Below are 18,266 nucleotides of genomic sequence, written 5' to 3'. Positions count from 1 at the left end.
GGTGTTACAGGATGATGTCGGTTCCGAATCACTCGTTACCTGACATTCGACTCCCCGGTGCAGTGGCAGCTATTAACCCTATCAACTATACCATACAACTTAACAAACCTCCAGCGGCCGAAGCCCAGCGAGTTTGTGATACTAAAGGGCAGGACGAATATTTATCACAAACCAATGATATATCCTTCCCTGATGGTGTTCTCATCCGCCACCAGCCACTGGTGAGATTTTGCAAATGTGTTTTGAGACACCCAACGGCACATAATGCAGGTGTTTGAATAAAACCCTAGCATATTTATACCGGAACAAATCCCAGTGAAAATTCACGAGTGCGCGCCGTTGGAGTTGTCGTCAAGGATGGCTATACCGACTGCAATGATGCCGTCACCTCATGAACCTAGCCGGTGTTCCATCTCAGCTTCACCAACGGTCGGGAATCTCTCCTAGATGCCTCCGATATTCTTCCAGTCCGCATGGCCGACAGTTGCGTCTTGGCCCTTTCACACCTACGTGATGGATACGCAATTGTAATCTCGGACGGATTCGAACCATCGATTCTACGCCCGCTATGCCTACCGGCCACCAATCCAAGCTTCGTGAGGCTGCTACCTGCGGTCGTGGTCGTAAGTATTCTGCTTGTTTTGACTGTTTTACGCTGTCCAGTTTCCTCGCCATGAGCTTCTCCAGCTTGCGCTTGGCTTTGAACGCCCCTACTCACATCCAGGCTCGCTAGGTCGCGTCGTTACACCCTCCCCCACATGTCAGATTGCATGCACGTGAATGTATGCAGTTCAGTACATGAAGGGGACTGTACTTCGTCGTTGAGAGAAAAGTGTTCCTCTCCTTTGCAGTTTTCTTGTCCTTTGTTCTTTAACCTTCATTCTCTGATATCAAAGGAATTACTCTCAAAAATGATGCGCGCCATTATCATAACCTGCTGGTTTTGACACCATAGGTTCAGATATAACTTGCCTGCCGCTGAGGGCTGGTCAGATCCCCGGCGTGGTGGCTACCTCAGCCCGCAGTGAGGGGCTTGACCTTCCATATGTTGACTATGTCATAAAATGGAATGGCTCATGTTCACTGCAGGTTATTGCCTTTGAATATTCCTAATATCTCCTGTGCCATAACAATCTTATTGGAAAGTTACATCTTCTGAATTTTACTGCACAAAAGGGGGCATTCTGAGCTTCGTCAATCCTATACCTATTCCCCTCTTAGGGATTGGAGTGGGAAACTGAGCATTAGAGATGATTATGGACGATTCTGTATCTCTGTCCTGACGACCACAAGATCTGAATTGGGTTCATCACAGTAATCCACTGCATGGCACCCTCAAACCGACGGCCAATCGGAACGTACCAACCAGACTGTATTAACCAACCCCACTCAATGGCCAGACACAGTAACTTACCTCTCCTGCAATCCCAATCCCATCTAAGCTCAGCTATATCCTCGGTGACCTGCAAATCCCCACATGAAGCAATGAACAGATGAACAGATTGTCTATGTACATCCTACCAGGGCTATTATTAGAATCTCAGCCCGGCTAGTTAAAATTACTAACTTGACAGATGCCGCAAAGCCGAACCCCAATGAAGACAAGTGTTTGCCGGTCGATTCCTCACTAACTGTGCTTGTGTCGCTAATATGAACATACCAAATCTTGTTTTAACCTGTCAGAGATTCCATGTTAGCTTTCACTTTGTATTCCCATTGCTCAAGTTGAGATGATAGTTGTTTATATAAGTTACTGTACCCAATCATTTAATTTAAGGGGGTTTGGTTATCGTCAGATTTCACGTCCATGACATGTAACACGTGCCGTTTTCCCTTTCATTCTCTCTTATTTGCAGCTGCTCGTCAAGGGGGATAATATGACTGAAAAATGAATAACTAAAATGACTGGTTAATATCGAATAAAATAAAATTAGAGTAGATGAAACATGAGAGACAACAACACTAGCTGAACAATTATTAATGAAAGCGAAGCGACATATTATAGAAAAGGAAAAAAAAGGCTCTTAATCTCGCCATCCGCCCGTCTCGAACCCTGGCCCGGGCAGCGAGTAATAAAATAGAGCAAAAAGCGAAGCGGAATCAGATTCCGAGACTTAACTTTATAAGATGGGTTAATAGCTTACTTCGCTGGTGACGAGCAGGCAGATTGTGACATTTAAGGGAGTCCGCAGTCGTGTCAGCAGCCAATAATATTGAAGAAGACATGAAGACATGGATATCCTGGATGTTGCTACGTGATGGTCGGTGTTGTTATTACTCCGTCGTCGTCGTCGTTGATATCCAGCCTGTTCTTGGCGGTTTGCAATGGCTCACACAGCCACATAGCTTTGTTAGGGTTGCGGTGGAACTGGCGCTTTTGAGTTTCTAGGCTGTGACTGTGACGTATCCATTAGCTATCATTCGTTCTGCGGACTATATAACTTCAATTTCTTGCATTTTCATCCTCTTTCTTCTCATCTCACCTCACCAGTAATCGTCCTGTTTGACACAGAACCCATCAGACACCCCGTACAGTGCAGTCAGAGAAACACATCCAAATATATCCCCAAAATCTCCAAACCATGGCTACAGCAGCAGTCTTCGGGTGTACTGGAGCGGTGGGCTCTCAAATCCTCGCAACAGTCCTCTCCATAGATGCATTCTCAGCTGTCAAAACTATCTCAAGGAGACTACCGAACGCTCAGTCGCCCAAGCTCCAAGCCATCGAAGAAGCCGATAGCTCAAAATGGGTCGCCTTGATCCCCTCCCTCACCCCCAAGCCATCAGTGTTCTTCAATGCAATCGGCACCACAAGAGCGGCAGCCGGCGGAATCCAGAACCAGTGGAAAATCGATCATGACCTGTGCATAGAGAACGCGAAAGCAGCCAAGGCAGCTGGAGCGAAGACATATGTGTTCATCTCCAGCGGCGGGACCAGAGGGTTCCCGTCGCGCTACCTGCCGTACTCGAAAATGAAGATTGGAGTGGAGGATGCCATCCGCGACGTCGGTTTCGAGCATGCTATTATCCTGAGGCCGGGAATGATCATCCACAGGGACACAAACAAAACCTTGCTCATGGAGCGCGCCGTAGAATGGTTGAGCGTGTTTGGACAGGGCGTCCAGGATATGATAGGTATGACACACACACACCCCCTCCCTCCTCCCCCCCCCCCGCGGGGGGGATGAATTATTATTTATTTGAATGATTTTTTTTATTCGAAATCCTAACTTATGTGATCACTGTAGGTCAGGATCAAACTACTATTGGTAGAGCCGCTGTAGCAGCTGCTCGCATGGCTGAAGAGGGCAAAGCTCCCTCAAAGTACTGGGTTTTGGAAATGGCCGATATCGTCAAGTATGGCAGAGACGAGTGGAAGCAATAAACAACTGTATAACTATATGCTTTGGCAGTGATCAATTTTGCACTGGGGCTACGCCTAAATACTATAATCATAATAGCTAAATAATATGAACAAAACATTCTAATAATCAGAAAGTCGTGTATACAACGTTGGTCCTTGTTTTACAACCTCGTGTAGCGGGGTGTCACCATACGATTATATTAGCAAGAGTAAAGAAACATTTAGGGGAAAGAAATGAAAATAGAATTGGCCTCCTCCGGCTCGACTCGACGGCCCATCCATGTGCTCGTTCATTGGGCTAAATCCTTACTCTCCGACACTCTAGCGCAGCCTAAGGCAGCCACCAAGCCGCGAATGTTCTGCCTGGATATCAGCATATAAAATGGCTGACATTAGCCATGTATTAGGATCACACCGCACGTACAGTACCTTCGCATTCCTCTAGCTTTTCTCTCGATTCCACAGCTTAGGGTATCACCCGTTACTGTATCCGATCGTCTCGGCGACTTGATGATGCAACGACATGCTCAAGAAAATGAGCCGCGGGGTGGGAGTGGGCCGAAGACGAAACGAAAGCCTGTCCGCCGTGACATGGAAAAGAGACGACAGCAGAATGTTAAAGCACAACGAAAGTACCGTGAGTAGCTCCATCCGGCCCAGCCTCCTCTAGCGTCTGGCCAGCGTGTCAACAGGTTGCAGAATGGAGGCGCTGGAACCTCTCTCAAGGGGCACGAAAGTGAGTACTGATCGTTTGCCTAGGAGAAAAGCTACGTGCGCGGCTCAATCGCCTTGAAGGACTTGCTGCATCTGTCACGCAGAGCCATGCTATTGAGGCAGAAACAGTTACACACGCGGGTCCATCTGATGTCACAACAGATAGCTCATGCAGCTATAGCGCTTCGCCCAATACAACTGGAATGGCTCCGCTACCCTATGCCGATTCAGGTACATCAGGTTCCAATTCATCTGTAGTGACTCCAGGAGAATGTCAATACCTTTTCCCACGGTTAGAGGAAGATGGAGCGGCGCGGAGCATACATGATTCAGAGGCGCATGTTCCACAGCCAGATAGCACCTCGACGGCATTGGGCACGTGGGATTCTACGAGCTTTATAGGCCTCTCCTCGCTTCTCATTAACCATAAATCCAATGGCGCGCTGAATCCATACTGGACGACCACCATTAAGTGCGGCTGCTCTGTCTCACACCTGCAGCTACGGACAAAAGGCGCTGGTCCATTCAACTTTGAGGAAATTAGGATACTAAAATTTAGGCCGGATATAGCCACACTAGATCCATATGCTAGCAATATACGCATCGAAATAGTATGCACTGTATCTGCACTGTATACTATCGGAATGCATGTTGGCCTTACTGAGGAGATGATCTGTACCGACAACTCTCTCTCACCATTCTTCTGGCCCAGCTCGGGTTTGGATTCGGACGACGATACAGCCAAAACGAACACGATCTGTACAGTCCAAAGGGTATTCAGCACCCTGAAACCGGATCTGAGACCGAGCATCGAACAAATCACCGTCCAACATCACCCGTACATTGATATCCTACCCTTCCCAACACTACGGAACAATCTCATTACACACCAGGAAGAGATTGACAAGGATGAGTTTTTCCATGACATGCTTGCCGGATTGGTGTGTTGGGGCAGTGGCGGTATAGGGAAAAAGGATCGACAGGTTTCTACTAAGCCTATTTCGACAGGTACGCCATGGGACGCTCGAAGTTGGGAAGCAAAGATGTGGTTTTTGAAAAAATACTGGCCTTTGCTGGGCGGTGAAGATGGCGAACTCGTGCGGCAAAGCGAGTGGTGGCGTAGTATCAGAGGAGACGCTCCATCACAGAGTCACAGTTAATGTCTAGATTGCTGAAAAAACTGAATTTAACACAGAAGAAAATAATTATTTAATCAATTATCATTATAAAATCTATTAATTCATTAGTTCTACTTTAGATTGAACTCATAGTTATGTACAGAGTACAGAGTACGTAACTCCGTAAGAGAGTTTTAAGCTGAATAATAAATTTATAACTCACTCAGTAATAAGCTTGTAAACAGCAGAACAGCAGATATTGTAAATATATTAACAAAAGAGTTAATATATGATGATAAAGATATGAAAAACATATATTTGAATAATAATTGAATGATTCTAGAGAAATGTGAATATTTTGGGCCCCTCCGCAAAGCTGAAAAGCGGGCAATTGGCTGACTAACCCCAATCCAATCCCCCTCCCCTTCTTCTCTACTAAGCTTGATATCCCATAGAACACAACCGCCCGTATGAAGATACACAAGTTTCTAGCGAACGCTGCTTCTTGCAGGATTAATGTCATGCCTACGCCCTCGGCCATGCTAGCGAAGCCCTATACGCCAGAAATGAGGGAGGTTTCCTAACTTTCGACGCGTGTAGAAGGTTCATTTTATATTTTCCGTCTAGGCTGGGAAGGCATCTACTTACCCTCCAGTCGGGAGGATTTGGATACAAGGCATAGCAGTACGCGACTCAACGATAGCCCATGGCATCTCCCCTCACTTACCTTATTAACGTCCTCTGCAACTATGCGAATAGAAAGGGGACATCCAAATATAAGGGGGGATATGTACTTGAATGTAAAAATGGTAGCAGGTTGTCCTTTGGGGGGATATTACAGCAACAAAATACTTTTATACCACAGATCATGCTGTCTATAGTGATCTATTTACCAAGAATCATTTCGCAGGAAGACTGAATAGGATCTAACAGCGACTTTATATTTAGAAATTAGACAACGCTTCTACACATACCCGCAGGACTAAATCCAAGAAGCTAATATATAATATATACATATAAACACATAAAGTCATTCCAAAACAATATACTTCTCTAGATGCTTAGGTATCGCGCCGCGCAGGTTCTTACTCTGCAGCCACTTCTCCGAGAATAGGCGGTCGGCATATCTATAGGCACCATCACATAATACAGTAACGACGGTATGGCCCTTGCCCAGCTTCTCAGCAACCTCCTTCGCCGCAACAACATTGAGAGCCGAGCTGGCGCCAAGGTAAAGACCTTCCTCATCTAAACACCGGTACACCATCTCAATGCTCTTTTCATCACTGATATTTAACGCTCCATCCACCAGGTCGATATCCGGCTGTAGATTGTCTGTAACACGACCCTGGCCAATTCCTTCCGTTATACTGCTGCCCGTTCGTTCAATAAGTTTCCCGCCGCTTGATATATATTTGTAAAGCACACTTCCTGGTGGATCTGCGAGGAAGCTCTTTACGCGCCCATCGCTGACAGTCTTCAAATATCTGGTGACGCCTGCTAGCGTGCCGCCCGTGCCAGTCGCGCAGGTGAAAGCGTCGACTTTACCTCCAGTTTGGGCCCAGATTTCTGGGCCTGTAGTCTCAATATGCGCGCGGCGGTTGGCCGTGTTATCGAACTGGTTTGTCCAGACAGCGTTGTCTAGCGACTCGGCATGTCTTCTGGCTTGGTGGTTGTAGTTTTGTGGGTTTTCGAAGGCTACTGCGGGGACGGGGTATACCTCCGCACCGAGGAGCCGTAGGAGATCGATCTTGCCTTGGGACTGTGTGTTGGGCATGTAAATGACGAGTTTGTATCCTTTCGATCGGCAGACGTGGGCCAGGCCGATTCCGGTATTCCCGGCTGTGCCTTCAACAACCGTGCCACCAGGTTTCAGAAGCCCTCGCTCCTCCGCATCCTTGACAACATACAACGCCGCGCGATCCTTGACGCTGCCTCCCGGGTTTTGGAATTCCCCTTTTCCGAGAACTTCGCAGCCCGTCTCCTCTGAGAGCCTGTTCAGCCGGATGAGGGGTGTATTTCCAATTGCTATCACGCGAAGTCAGTAAATTCATGTAGGGGCTAGACGTACGTTGGAAATGAAAACACAGGTTAATCGGTGGTACCTTACCTCCCGTGAGGCCTTTCACGACTCCTTGGGCTTTTGAAACTTGGATGCCATAAGCGTTTTTGGACTCAATCTGCGCAATGGTCTCCGCTGACCTGCAAGCCGTGGTGGCAAAGCGTCTGACACTGGTGCGGAACATGATGCCTGATGTGCAAGTAAATGGACGGGTAAATTTGATATCTGTAGAATGAGTTAGAGTCAATTACAGAGCCTGCAAGCGCCGAGTACAATAGCATCGATTGCGTGATAAGGAACTAGAGATTAGTCACGTGCACCGGAAGACCAGTACATCTCGGAAGATTCATCGAGGCAGGCCGGAGAATACACAATTATGTGATGCCCCTGACCCTGAGGAATGGAAATAGAAATAGGTAGACAAATTTTATATGGTCTTGAACAGAATATGCATCTTTTATACGCGATCAAAACATAGAGACATGCCATCCATTATCAATCTGGGCCAAGATGTTCCACGTGGACTTCAGAGCCCTTATCTTAGCGCGATCAGCGTGCATTAGCTTTGTTTATCCCCATTGCCTAAAGCGGCAATTCGACGTCAATGTAAACAACAACATCAGCGCCGATGAACTACCAACAACTCCGTGACAGCATTCGACCCCGATATAGGATGATTACATTGATTTGAGACCAAGTATCACTATTCTTTTGATGCTTATACATCTAGCCCCGCTCCTCCTACAGGATTAGCTGAGATCTGTAATAACCAGGCACGCATTCCTTCCCCGTCCCCGAGGGTAGGTACAGGAAGCCGGCGTGGACGTTTCGATTGCGCCCCAATATTCCCACCATGCCCGCTCGAGTTTCTGCCCGGGCCTCTTCGGCGACGTCTACTCGCAAGTCTTCAGCCCCGCCCGCTGAAAGAAGTGCGCCGTCTGTATTCATCCCACCAGAGCCCGCGCTGCCTACCTCGTCTCCACATCTCCGGAAAAGCATAGTCGAGATTTTCTCAGATGCGCAACGTTCAGCAACCGGCCATAGGAAACTCGTTGTACGGTTAAGGAAGATACAAGAAGGTTGTTGTGGATTGCGACGGGAGAAGACGAAAGGGAAGGGAAGCAAGCAGCATGAAGAGTCCATAAACGATGGCTTCACTGCTGACGACGGGGTGGCGGAGAAGGAGTTTAATATTGAGGTTTCCAGATGCATGCTGAGAATCCTCGGGGTGAAAAAGACAGAAGGGGCGGCAGATCGGGTCATTAAATTCCTCGGGACTTTCCTAAGACTAGCTTCCGAGAGAGGTATGTTAGACAACGACTAAAATTATTCCATCTTCCCACACCCTAACGGATCACGTAGATTTTGAGGTGTTCCTTCAGGGAGACCCAGATGAGACTCAGTCTCTACCAGAGACCCCTACTTCCAGGCTGATATTCAGCATTGTGTCAACCATGATTCCACTCCTCGCGGCCAAGGAGAGGATTATCCGATATCGAACAACGCAGATCGTGACTCACATCGTCAATTCACTAGATTCTGTGGATGATGAGCTATATCACCTTATCCGACAAGGTTTAGTCAGGCGCATCAGAGATAAAGAACCCTCCGTGCGCGTCCAGGCCGTCATGGGCCTTGGGCGACTCGCCGGAAATGAAGACGAAGACGACGAATCGAGCAGGAACGATGGGGCAGCAGCGCTCCTGGATAGACTACTGGATGTCCTTCAAAATGATACTAGCGCTGAAGTGCGACGCACGTTGCTTCTTAACCTTCCATTAACGCCAACAACCCTACCTTACCTTCTAGAACGGGCCCGAGACCTGGATGCACCCACACGGAGAGCATTATACTCGCGTCTACTTCCACAATTGGGAGACTTTAGACATCTCTCCTTGTCCATGAGAGAAAAACTACTACGATGGGGAATACGGGATCGCGATGACAATGTCAAGAAGGCGGCTGGTAGGCTATTTTACGAACGTTGGATCGAGGATTGCGCCGGGCGGCCCGAAGCTGAAGAAGATGGCCAACAACCCACAGACAAAACTGCCCCACCCAGCATGCCCGCGCTGATGGAGCTTCTAGAACGGATAGATGTTGTGAACTCTGGAATCGAGGGTGGAATTGCTCATGAGGCCATGAGGATCTTTTGGGAAGGACGCCCTGACTACCGTGAAGCAGTTGATTTCAATGAGCAATTCTGGGAATCTCTCACACCGGAAACAGTGTTTATGGCACGAAGCTTCAACCAGTTCTGCAAGGAAGAGGGTGATGGTAAATATCACGATTTGGTGGATGAAAAGATTCCCGAAGTTACTGCACTGGCTTACTACCTCCATAAGTATACGGCTTCTCTTTTAGACAGGCTGAATGGACCAGCAGAGGATGAGCGCGCGGAAGAAGAAACCGTCGAGTGCGAATTCGTTGTTGAGCAACTCCTGCATATCTGCCTTACTCTTGACTATAGTGACGAAGTTGGCAGAAGAAAGATGTTTGCTCTTCTCAGAGAGACATTAGCAGTCCCTAATCTCCCAGAGGAGGTAACAAAACTTGTCGTCGAGGCTCTGCGAGCGGTTTGTGGTCCCGACGCCGCTGGTGAAAGTGAGTTTTGTGGTGTCGTGCTCGAAGCTGTAGCAGAAGTCCATGACACGATCGTGTCAGAGGATAGCTTTGTCTCCGCGAAGTCGGAACAGAGTGAGGAAAGTAGGAAATCTAAGCGGAATCGATCCGAGACCCCTGGTGATGAAGATGAGGAAGATGAGGATGATAGTGAAGAGGTTCCGTTTAACAAGGAAGAGGCTAAAGCCAAGCTTCTTCGCGAGATTATGGTGAACATGAAGTGTCTTTATATCGCGCAATGTATGCTTCAAAATGTTGAAGGCAACTTGCAAGACAATATGCACCTAGTTACCATGCTGAACAATCTGGTGGTCCCAGCAGTCAGGAGCCACGAGGCCCCTATTAGAGAGCGTGGACTTCAGTGCTTGGGCCTATGCTGTCTATTGGATAAGGTAAGATGATCAAATAGGAATCTCGATAATATTTATAGTGAATCACCGCTGACCGCTTTCTAGACGCTGGCTGAAGAGAACATGAGCTTGTTTATACACTGCTACACGAAAGGCCACGAGGCTCTGCAAGAAACAGCGATCCGCATTCTTGCCGATATCCTCACAACGCATACTTCAATCCTTCTACCAGTTCAATCACCAAATGAAAGCAACTCTGTCATTCCTCCCCCGTTTCAAAAGCCATTGCTCAGAGTGTTCGCCAAGTCATTGAAAACCAGTTCCCCGCCAATTGTCCAAACGGCGGCTGTCACTGCATTGGCGAAACTATTGCTTACTGGAACCTTATCCCCGTCCGGCCCTAATGTGCCCTTATCGATCAAAGAGCTGAACGAGAACTCCATAGATGCCCTCCTACAAGCTCTCGTTCTCTCATTCTTCCATCCCCGGACGCGGGATAACCTAGCTCTCAGACAAGCACTGACGTACTTCCTGCCCGTCTACTGCCACTCCCGCGCTGCAAACGCTCAACACATGCGTAAAATTGCTGTGCCGGTAGTTCACTCAGTCTTAACTGCTGCCGATGATTTCTATGCCTTAGAAGCCGATGAAGACAGCGACGGAGAGATCGATGAAAGTGTCGGTGAAAAGGAAGTCAAATCTCTCATGTCAAATGTTGTAGGCATGCTTGCGGAATGGACAGATGAACGACGAATCGTCGGATTAGGTGGTGAAGCGCAACTTCCTGGGCTCTCTACCGCCACTAACATCGCCGCATTCCGGCCCAGCGACAGCCTCCATCTAGCCCTGATGCGGGATGTCCTCCAACGCCTCCTCGGAGTGGGCTCGACGAGTGCTTCTACCAAAGAGGAGAAAAAACATCTACTCTCCCTACTGAGCAAACTACACGTTCCATCCCCACCTACACCTCCAACCGCGCCTTCACGGTCCGGATCACGCGTACCAGATGGTGTAGATGATCATGAGAGTCTCCGCTCTAGCATGCGCTCCAACAATCTCACCGGCCAAGTTCAGTTCGCTTCCGATGATGATGGGGGGTTACCGCTCCTTGTGAAGGATCTACTAGACCAGGCGATCTCCTCTGGCGTCGCGAGCGATGCGACAGGCAGGAATGCACTGGTTAAAGCGAAGAACGCGGTCTTAAAGCTTGTCGCTGCGGCCACCGCGGCCGCGGCATCTAAGACGCATACAAGCCGGGCTGTTTCTGTGACTAGTGCTATAAGTCATAGTAGTAGCGGTAGGCGGGAGAGTGGAAGGAGTCGAGGAACCAGGGGAATGTCGAGGGAGGGTTCGGTGGCCCGTTCTGTGGCTTCTATGGCTTCTATGGCTTCTGGGGCGTCCGTGGCTATCAAGAGAGAGCGCGGAGATGATGGTGAGAGCATTTTAAGTGTGGTTCAGAGCGAGGCTGGGAGTGTGGATGCGGGTATGGATGAGAGTCGGACGGAAGCTGGGGAGGGTGATGATACGATCATTTCTCGGATCTCTGGCGGTGGCGGGAGGAAACGCGAGAGTACTGTTGATACAGGGACGGATGTGTTTACTGATGCTGAGGGGTGAGCAGGGGAGGATATTATGTTGATAGTAGAGGATTGTGACCCCGTTTTTGTTTTATTTGGACTTTTAAAGCGGATTCCTGGCCGGAAGACATGAGGGTTTACTTTATCTTTATTTGGTCTCTTCTATTTATCTTGTCCTTTGGTTTTATTTATTGGCAACACCCGTCGCTTTTTTCTGCTGGTATTGGTTCTGTCTGGTCTTGATAATCTCTGGTTTAATGCGGTATATATAATGAATGGATACCTGATTTCAATTTACACATCCATTCTAGCTTCTGGCCTTAGCTTGATATTTTACGATCTACATACCGCCCCGGTATCTCTCCGCAGATGACGACGTGGTGAAGCTCAAGCGCGTCCATCACATTCGCACTCCTACTTCACAAAGGGTATATATGTTAGGAGTGGCAGGGAAGGATAAAACAGAAGAATAGCCCTAGCTATGAACGAGTTTAATTGAGCAATAGTTCAGTTCTGGGGAATAGATAATAGATATAGAGCGGAGGAGGGATGGGTTGTGCATTTAATATATGGGATTTGATGATAGTGAGTTTAGGGGAATAGGGGCTGGGGGAAGTCAAGAGGGGGATAATAAACATGGGCTAGGCGATTTTCTCAATTTAGTAGGGAAGAGGAGATATGGGAGTGAGATAGAGGATATATATAGAGAAATATGGGGCCGAAGCGGGGAGAGGAAGCAAGTCAACCTCGAACACACAACATAGAGAGGGAGAGAGAGAGAGACAGCGGAGGGAAGGAGAAAGGTAGAGGAAGCTGCAGCAACAAAATAGTCCGATAAAAGCTGTTAGTCAATCGATCAGGAGGGTGGGAGGGAAAGGATTGGGGGCTCTAGAGTGTAGTACCGTGTCGCTAATGACCAAGAAAAGGAGAAAAGATAATATAGAAAAAAATAATTGTAGGAAAAAAGAAAAGAAAATTCCACCAAACCACGCACCATCACTCCAAACGGTTCCCGCCCACCAATTTTTCTGTTCCATACTTGAAGAGAAGAGAGAAATAAATAAAAATAAAAATAAAATAAAAAAGAAGCAAGGAACTTAAAAAAGAAAACCAATCCATGCCATTTGCCTGCCATTTTGCCATTTTGCCATGCCCAACCAGCCAACAAACCAACTAACCAAGCGACCAACCAACCGGCTAACCAACAAGGCATAAGAAGCCCCCAAACGAACATATAAAAAAGAAGAAGCTCCGTTCCGTTTTTCCCGCTCCAACAACATAATAAACGACCCCCGGTTGCCTATAGTAATCCAGACAAAAAATGGCCAAAAGAATCATAATAATAATAATAACAATCAAACAATAGATCTGGTTTCTCCAAAAATAAAAGAAGTAGAAAGAAAAAGAAAAGAGAAAGCAAATGAGGAAGCATACCCCGAACAGAGCTCATAAAAAGAAAACCGGGAGGTAATATTTAAAAGACAAAAATGGATGTGGGTGGGGTTGTTGAAAGTCAAGTTGTTGATGATTTTTCCCCCTGGTTCATCCGTCCATTTGTTCTTTTCCATCTCTTTTTGGTAGCGATTCCCTTTTTCCGTAATACCACTGTGTGCCTTAACCACCCATCCCAATTCATTTGTTTTCTCCCATATAAAAATCCCATTTTTTGGTAGATCTTCTCCGATGATTTTGTTGACCTGTATCTCCCCGTTATCCCCCCCAGTTGTTGTTAAAAGGATAGGTCGTGTCGAGATATACACCTCTGGCTTCTTTCCCTGCCGATAGTGGAAACCCCCTTTCCTGCCGCCTAACAATATTCGGTGTATTTCGAGGGAAGGAAAATTCTCATACTATACGATCCTGTCCAATGACCCAAACCAATCCAAAAAGAAGAACAAACAATTTTTTGTTTCCCCCCGACTCGCTATGCTGACGACAATGAACGACGTGGAAACCAAGGTGATGGCTTTATGAAAACAGCATCTATGCACGTCCCGATCATGTCATGCCATGCTGAAATGTCTTCGTTTCGCCCATCAATGCTGACCCGTGCGACCCTCAAATTTTACCATTGTCCGCCGTTCCACGATCGAAAAGGTGAAAGGAAAAGAAACAAAGGAAAACTGGTGAATGAATATAAAGAAAACAATATAAAAAAACAGAAAAGGTGAGAAGAGGACACAGGAATAGTACGACGCGATCAACCACACAAAAGCGGAAATAATAAGATAACACAGTGTAGCAAAGTATAGTAAAAACAAACAAGAAAATGAAGAAAGAACAAAGTCCCCGATCGAAAATTGCTCAACGAAAATTCCCGGGTATACAGAAGCGGATATAATTTTGTGGCCCAGGATTGGTTATTGTATGCTCCATGCAAATGTAGCAACTTGCTGCCTTCCGAAAAAGAACTTCTGTTTCCGCCCAATGCACCAAATATCGCAGGACAGACATCTCTAGATATAGAGCAGTAGCCATGCACCTATGGATGTAACTTGCGAAAATAAAACCAAAAAAGGGCGATGCGAACGTTTACAAAAGCCAAAATTAACAAAAAGTCTCGATATGGTATTTCCCGGGGGTATGCTCTTGGGAGGCCAAAAGTCAATGGCAAAATTTATGCTGGAGATTTGTTATTTGCCGCACCATTCCTGCGGGACTCTTCCACAGTCAAAGAGCCCAGTCCGGAGGCCAAGAAAGCGAAGGGATCAGCGGAGGCATCGTTGCCATAAAAGTTGCCGTTGGAGGCGCCAACGGGCTGAGGGACATGGTCTGCACCAGTGAAGGCAGCCTGGGTGGCCGGATTACCGAACGAGGCCGCGGAATGGGATGCATTGGCTGATCCGTAGGGAGCATTCATTTGATTCATTTGACTCATTTGGCCCATTGGTGGGTAGGGGCCGGAGGCGGCTCCCAGGCCAGAGGGAAGTGCGTAGGTGCTGGGAGGACCTCCAAACTGTTGTCCAAAGGCACCGAAGCCACCTGCACTAGAAGCGAATGGGCCTGGGCCTGGGGTGCTGGCAATAGATGCCGGACCCATTCCAAACCCAGATGGAGGATCCATTGGCGAAGGGAAAGCAGAGTCCGCAACTACCGCAGCACCAGAGCGAGGACCACCGCAGCGAAGGCAGTTGATATTCTTGGCAAAATTATGGTAGCCACAGCCCTCAGCACCGCACTTCCAGTCACCAGCTCGGAACGGAACTACACCACCATTTCCGCCCATGCCTCGTGAGTGTCCATGACCTCCATGGTGTCCCATATGGTGTGGCGGGGGCATCATCGATGGAGGACCATAGCCATAGCCTCCATAACCCATTGGGTCTGGGGCAGTTCCGACAGCCGGGAAAGAGCAGCGGAAGCATGCCGTACGGCGCTGGAAGTTGGAAAATCCGCAGGATGGGCAAGTCCAATCGCCCGGGCGAGGACGATTCTTACTAGGAGGGAACGGAGTAAGGATTTCGGCAGCGTGGTCCAGAACACGGCTAGAGGAAGGAGATACTTCGATGGCCTTGTCGTTCAGAGCACGCCCATTCATGCAGAGACTTTCCGCAGCCTAAGTACAAGCATAATTTAGTTAAAAGTTGTATAAAGTATATATATATATATATATATAAAAGACATGGAAAATAGATGTAGATACATACTTCTTCGTGAGACGAGAAAACAGCAAATCCAGTGCCAGTAGGTTTGTGCTGGTCAGGGGTTCTCAGAGTCCAAAAGGCAATTGGACGACCTCCGAACTGGGTATACCAACTCTCTAGCTCGGACTGGGTGGTGTCGTGCGGTAGACCGCTCATGTGAAGAACTTTACTGCGTTCGGCCAAGAAAGCGCGGACGTCAGCTCGAGCGTCCATTGGGCGGGTGAGAATCTCCGGGTGTTCGTGGGCAGGTTGTGATTTTCTGATCAATCCATGGAGGACTCGGGCCAGAGTAATTGCTTCCTCCATAGCACGCCTTGGAGATGCAGGGGCCAGAGCCTGCAGATGGAAGGGGAGATTGTGTTTGATGGGAGCGGATGACTGCATGGGCTCGACCTCGAGAGCAGCACATATGTTTGCTAGGTCACTGGGACCGAATGGGAGAGACTCGGGGTGGTGTTGCTGCCATCGCTGGTATTCCGTCCGCAGGTCGAAGGTACGCGAGTGCTGGAGGTATGGGGGTAGGACAACCGCCTTGTCTCGGGCTTCGCGAGGGAGTTGGACACGCATGTCCCAAGAATCCAATGTTACGAAAGAGAACTCGAGGTTCTTGGAGAGGAGATGCTCCTGGGCGAAGGCATCAAACTGGTTGATGGCGTCCCGGAATGTTCCTGCTGAGCGGACATGTTCCCAGGTGAGGGTAGTCAAGCTCGCTGAGCGCGGCCGTCAGCCAGTTGTCCACAGCAATACAGGGAGAGGGATCTCCCAATATCCGGGTCGAGATAACGGGCCACACTTACTGCAGAGGGGGGTAATTGGGGTATTAACTGGTTTAACTAGGACGCTCTCGCGATGCAACTAATTTAAAGGGGGGGAAAGTTAACTGACAACTATATCTTAAGATCAAACCACAACCTTCACCTGCAAGAAAAAGAGGGTTGCCAGCAGCCAATATATAGTACACAAAAAACTTAAAAACGAATGAAAACACCCAGCACAGATTCTTGCTTTTATTTTCTTCTCCCTGTACTCCAGAATGGAACAGGACTCACCTCCTTGCAGTTTTCAGAGTCCAGCAATATCCAGCCCAATTCGATGACCTCTGCCGAGTCCTTGGTGACATACACGCCATGTTCATCGCAGGTGGTAGCAACGTGGATAACGACATAGCGGTCCAGTTTCGGGGAGGGCGCGTGAATAGCAGCCATCTCTGATAGTCGACTTGACGGATTGACTGGGGAGGGAGCAAGGGGGGGGGGGGGGGGGGGGGAACTACAAAAAAAAAAAACGGGTTGGGGGGGAAAAAAACCCCCGGGGAAAACAGAAAAAAAAAAATGAGAAAAAGCACATATATATTTAATGTTAAATAGGAAGTAGATAAAATATCTATCTTATAAGTGCGCATACACTCTATAAAAGAGCCGGGGGGGGGGGGGGGGTGGAAGGATTGGGGGAGATTTCTGGCTGGGAGAGAGAACCGACGGAGGACAGGAGAGGAGACAAGGCGAGTAAATTGCTCTTGGCAGGGAGGGAGCCAGGAGAGGGATGAATGTCAGTCCACCACACACATACACGCACTCGACACAGAGACACAGGCGGGGAGGGAGGAGAGAAAAGAGTGAAAAGGGGAAAAGGGAGAAGGGAGAGACGACGATGAGCAGAGAATAGACGGCGGTGGTGGAGATGTTTGAGTGAGGTGGAAAGTTAAGGCGTTGTGCTTGGAGCCAAGTCTTTTGCTGTTTTGGGCCACGTTTTATTTTTTTGGATTTATTTTTTATTTTTTATTTTTTTGTTTTTCAGTGCTACTTTTCTATTTCCAAAGAAGAATATTTACTTCACATCAACCAATGTATTTACTATTTACAGTATTCTACTCCATGAGAGCTGCAATCAGATAATATAATATATTTCTCTCCTATTCCGGAGCAGGTTTTGTTTTAAGTTGGAAGCTCCCACATAATCCACGTTAGCTATCCACGGTCCTACTACTACTATGCTACTTATCCCCAAGCTTCACGGCCTATTATTAACAATTCACAAGGAAAAAGGCTATCTGCCGCAGGAACCGGGTGGTGCTCTTACGCTTAACTTAACGAGGCACAGCACATACTATACGGAGTACTATGTGTACATGTACAGTACATAAAAGCGCGTCTTAGTTAGCTATGCGGCAGTCACTCGCGTGGGATCCCTCCTTATGATTCGCGCCGTGCATTGATGAGAGAACGTTGCGAAAAATTAAAGCAAACGAAGAAAAACCAAGGGAGCAAAGAGAAGGGAAAAAAGGCTGCGTTCAGGCTTTTTGCTCGAGAAGTTGCCTAGCAGATGCTAGCAGTGCTGACTGATGAGACGTTGCAAGCAGTTCGATGGTGGGGGGTTGTTGGTTGCCCTCGATCACACCCGCCAAGGAGGCCTGAGTTCGACCGTCGGCTGCTGCCATATTTTTGGAGGGGGGAGGGAGGGAATGAAGGATACCCGGCTCGATGTCCAGACCACGCCATGTGTTGTCTGTCATCCATGTGTGAATCGATTCTTCCGTTAGTAAACGCATACAGCTAAAAAGGAAAGCAAAAGAGGAAATAGGAAAACGGGGGAAACTGGAAGAAACAAAATGGATATAAACTGCCACACATCTATCATCACAAACTTACTTTAACAGCTCAATGCGTGAAGATTCCCTCAACATCCTAAACTCGAAAAAATCACATATCGGGGCTACACCCAGCCACATGCTTCCGCTCATACCCGTTCTCTTCTGCATCCATGAACGGCCCTGATTCCTGATTCCCCTAGTCTCTGACCAGGATGAACAGGTCCT

At 47.9% G+C, this 18,266-nt stretch overlaps 7 protein-coding genes across 8 annotated transcripts; 4 read left to right on the top strand and 3 right to left on the bottom strand.

Moving 5' to 3' along the window:
* Positions 1–14: 14 nt before the first annotated feature.
* Positions 15–395, top strand: BDCG_04552 (uncharacterized protein; the record flags this gene model as incomplete). The annotated part of the gene is made up of 2 exons (XM_045420210.1): positions 15–221; positions 291–395. The coding sequence occupies 2 exons, from the start codon at positions 15–17 to the stop codon at positions 393–395; spliced, it is 312 nt and encodes a 103-aa protein (XP_045276362.1).
* A 1,628-nt stretch (positions 396–2,023) lies between these two features.
* BDCG_04550 (protein fmp52-2, mitochondrial) lies at positions 2,024–3,519 on the top strand. Its single transcript, XM_045420209.1, has 2 exons — positions 2,024–3,135; positions 3,249–3,519. Exons 1-2 carry the CDS (start codon positions 2,583–2,585, stop codon positions 3,383–3,385), a joined length of 690 nt encoding a protein of 229 aa, XP_045276361.1. The 5' UTR covers positions 2,024–2,582; the 3' UTR covers positions 3,386–3,519.
* A 112-nt stretch (positions 3,520–3,631) lies between these two features.
* Positions 3,632–5,301, top strand: BDCG_04549 (uncharacterized protein). The gene is made up of 2 exons (XM_045420208.1): positions 3,632–4,001; positions 4,124–5,301. Exons 1-2 carry the CDS (start codon positions 3,875–3,877, stop codon positions 5,236–5,238), a joined length of 1,242 nt encoding a protein of 413 aa, XP_045276360.1. The 5' UTR covers positions 3,632–3,874; the 3' UTR covers positions 5,239–5,301.
* A 678-nt stretch (positions 5,302–5,979) lies between these two features.
* On the bottom strand, positions 5,980–7,926 carry BDCG_04548 (cysteine synthase). Its single transcript, XM_045420207.1, has 2 exons — positions 7,307–7,926; positions 5,980–7,224 (listed from the first exon to the last, which is right to left on the bottom strand). The coding sequence occupies exons 1-2, from the start codon at positions 7,440–7,442 to the stop codon at positions 6,227–6,229; spliced, it is 1,134 nt and encodes a 377-aa protein (XP_045276359.1). The 5' UTR covers positions 7,443–7,926; the 3' UTR covers positions 5,980–6,226.
* BDCG_04547 lies at positions 7,646–12,768 on the top strand. 2 transcript variants are annotated; one of them, XM_045420206.1, is made up of 4 exons: positions 7,858–7,955; positions 8,032–8,562; positions 8,621–10,272; positions 10,336–12,160. In XM_045420206.1, the coding sequence occupies exons 2-4, from the start codon at positions 8,112–8,114 to the stop codon at positions 11,845–11,847; spliced, it is 3,615 nt and encodes a 1,204-aa protein (XP_045280917.1). In that variant the 5' UTR covers positions 7,858–7,955; positions 8,032–8,111; the 3' UTR covers positions 11,848–12,160. The 2 variants fall into 2 exon arrangements, with proteins under 2 accessions (XP_045276358.1, XP_045280917.1); XM_045420205.1 differs by having other exon boundaries at positions 7,646–8,562; positions 10,336–12,768.
* Positions 12,769–14,424: 1,656 nt separating this feature from the next.
* On the bottom strand, positions 14,425–16,656 carry BDCG_04546 (RNA binding protein; the record flags this gene model as incomplete). Its single annotated transcript, XM_045420204.1, has 4 exons — positions 14,425–15,363; positions 15,455–16,161; positions 16,249–16,306; positions 16,501–16,656. 4 exons carry the CDS (start codon positions 16,654–16,656, stop codon positions 14,425–14,427), a joined length of 1,860 nt encoding a protein of 619 aa, XP_045276357.1.
* Positions 16,657–17,741: 1,085 nt separating this feature from the next.
* On the bottom strand, positions 17,742–18,179 carry BDCG_04545 (uncharacterized protein; the record flags this gene model as incomplete). Its single annotated transcript, XM_045420203.1, has 2 exons — positions 17,742–18,003; positions 18,100–18,179. 2 exons carry the CDS (start codon positions 18,177–18,179, stop codon positions 17,742–17,744), a joined length of 342 nt encoding a protein of 113 aa, XP_045276356.1.
* Positions 18,180–18,266: the final 87 nt, after the last annotated feature.

The sequence above is a fragment of the Blastomyces dermatitidis genome, assembly GCF_000003525.1.
Source record: "Blastomyces dermatitidis ER-3 genomic scaffold supercont1.4, whole genome shotgun sequence".
NCBI classification, from domain to species: Eukaryota; Fungi; Ascomycota; class Eurotiomycetes; order Onygenales; family Ajellomycetaceae; genus Blastomyces; species Blastomyces dermatitidis.
This window is presented reverse-complemented; position numbering and strand designations above follow the sequence as displayed.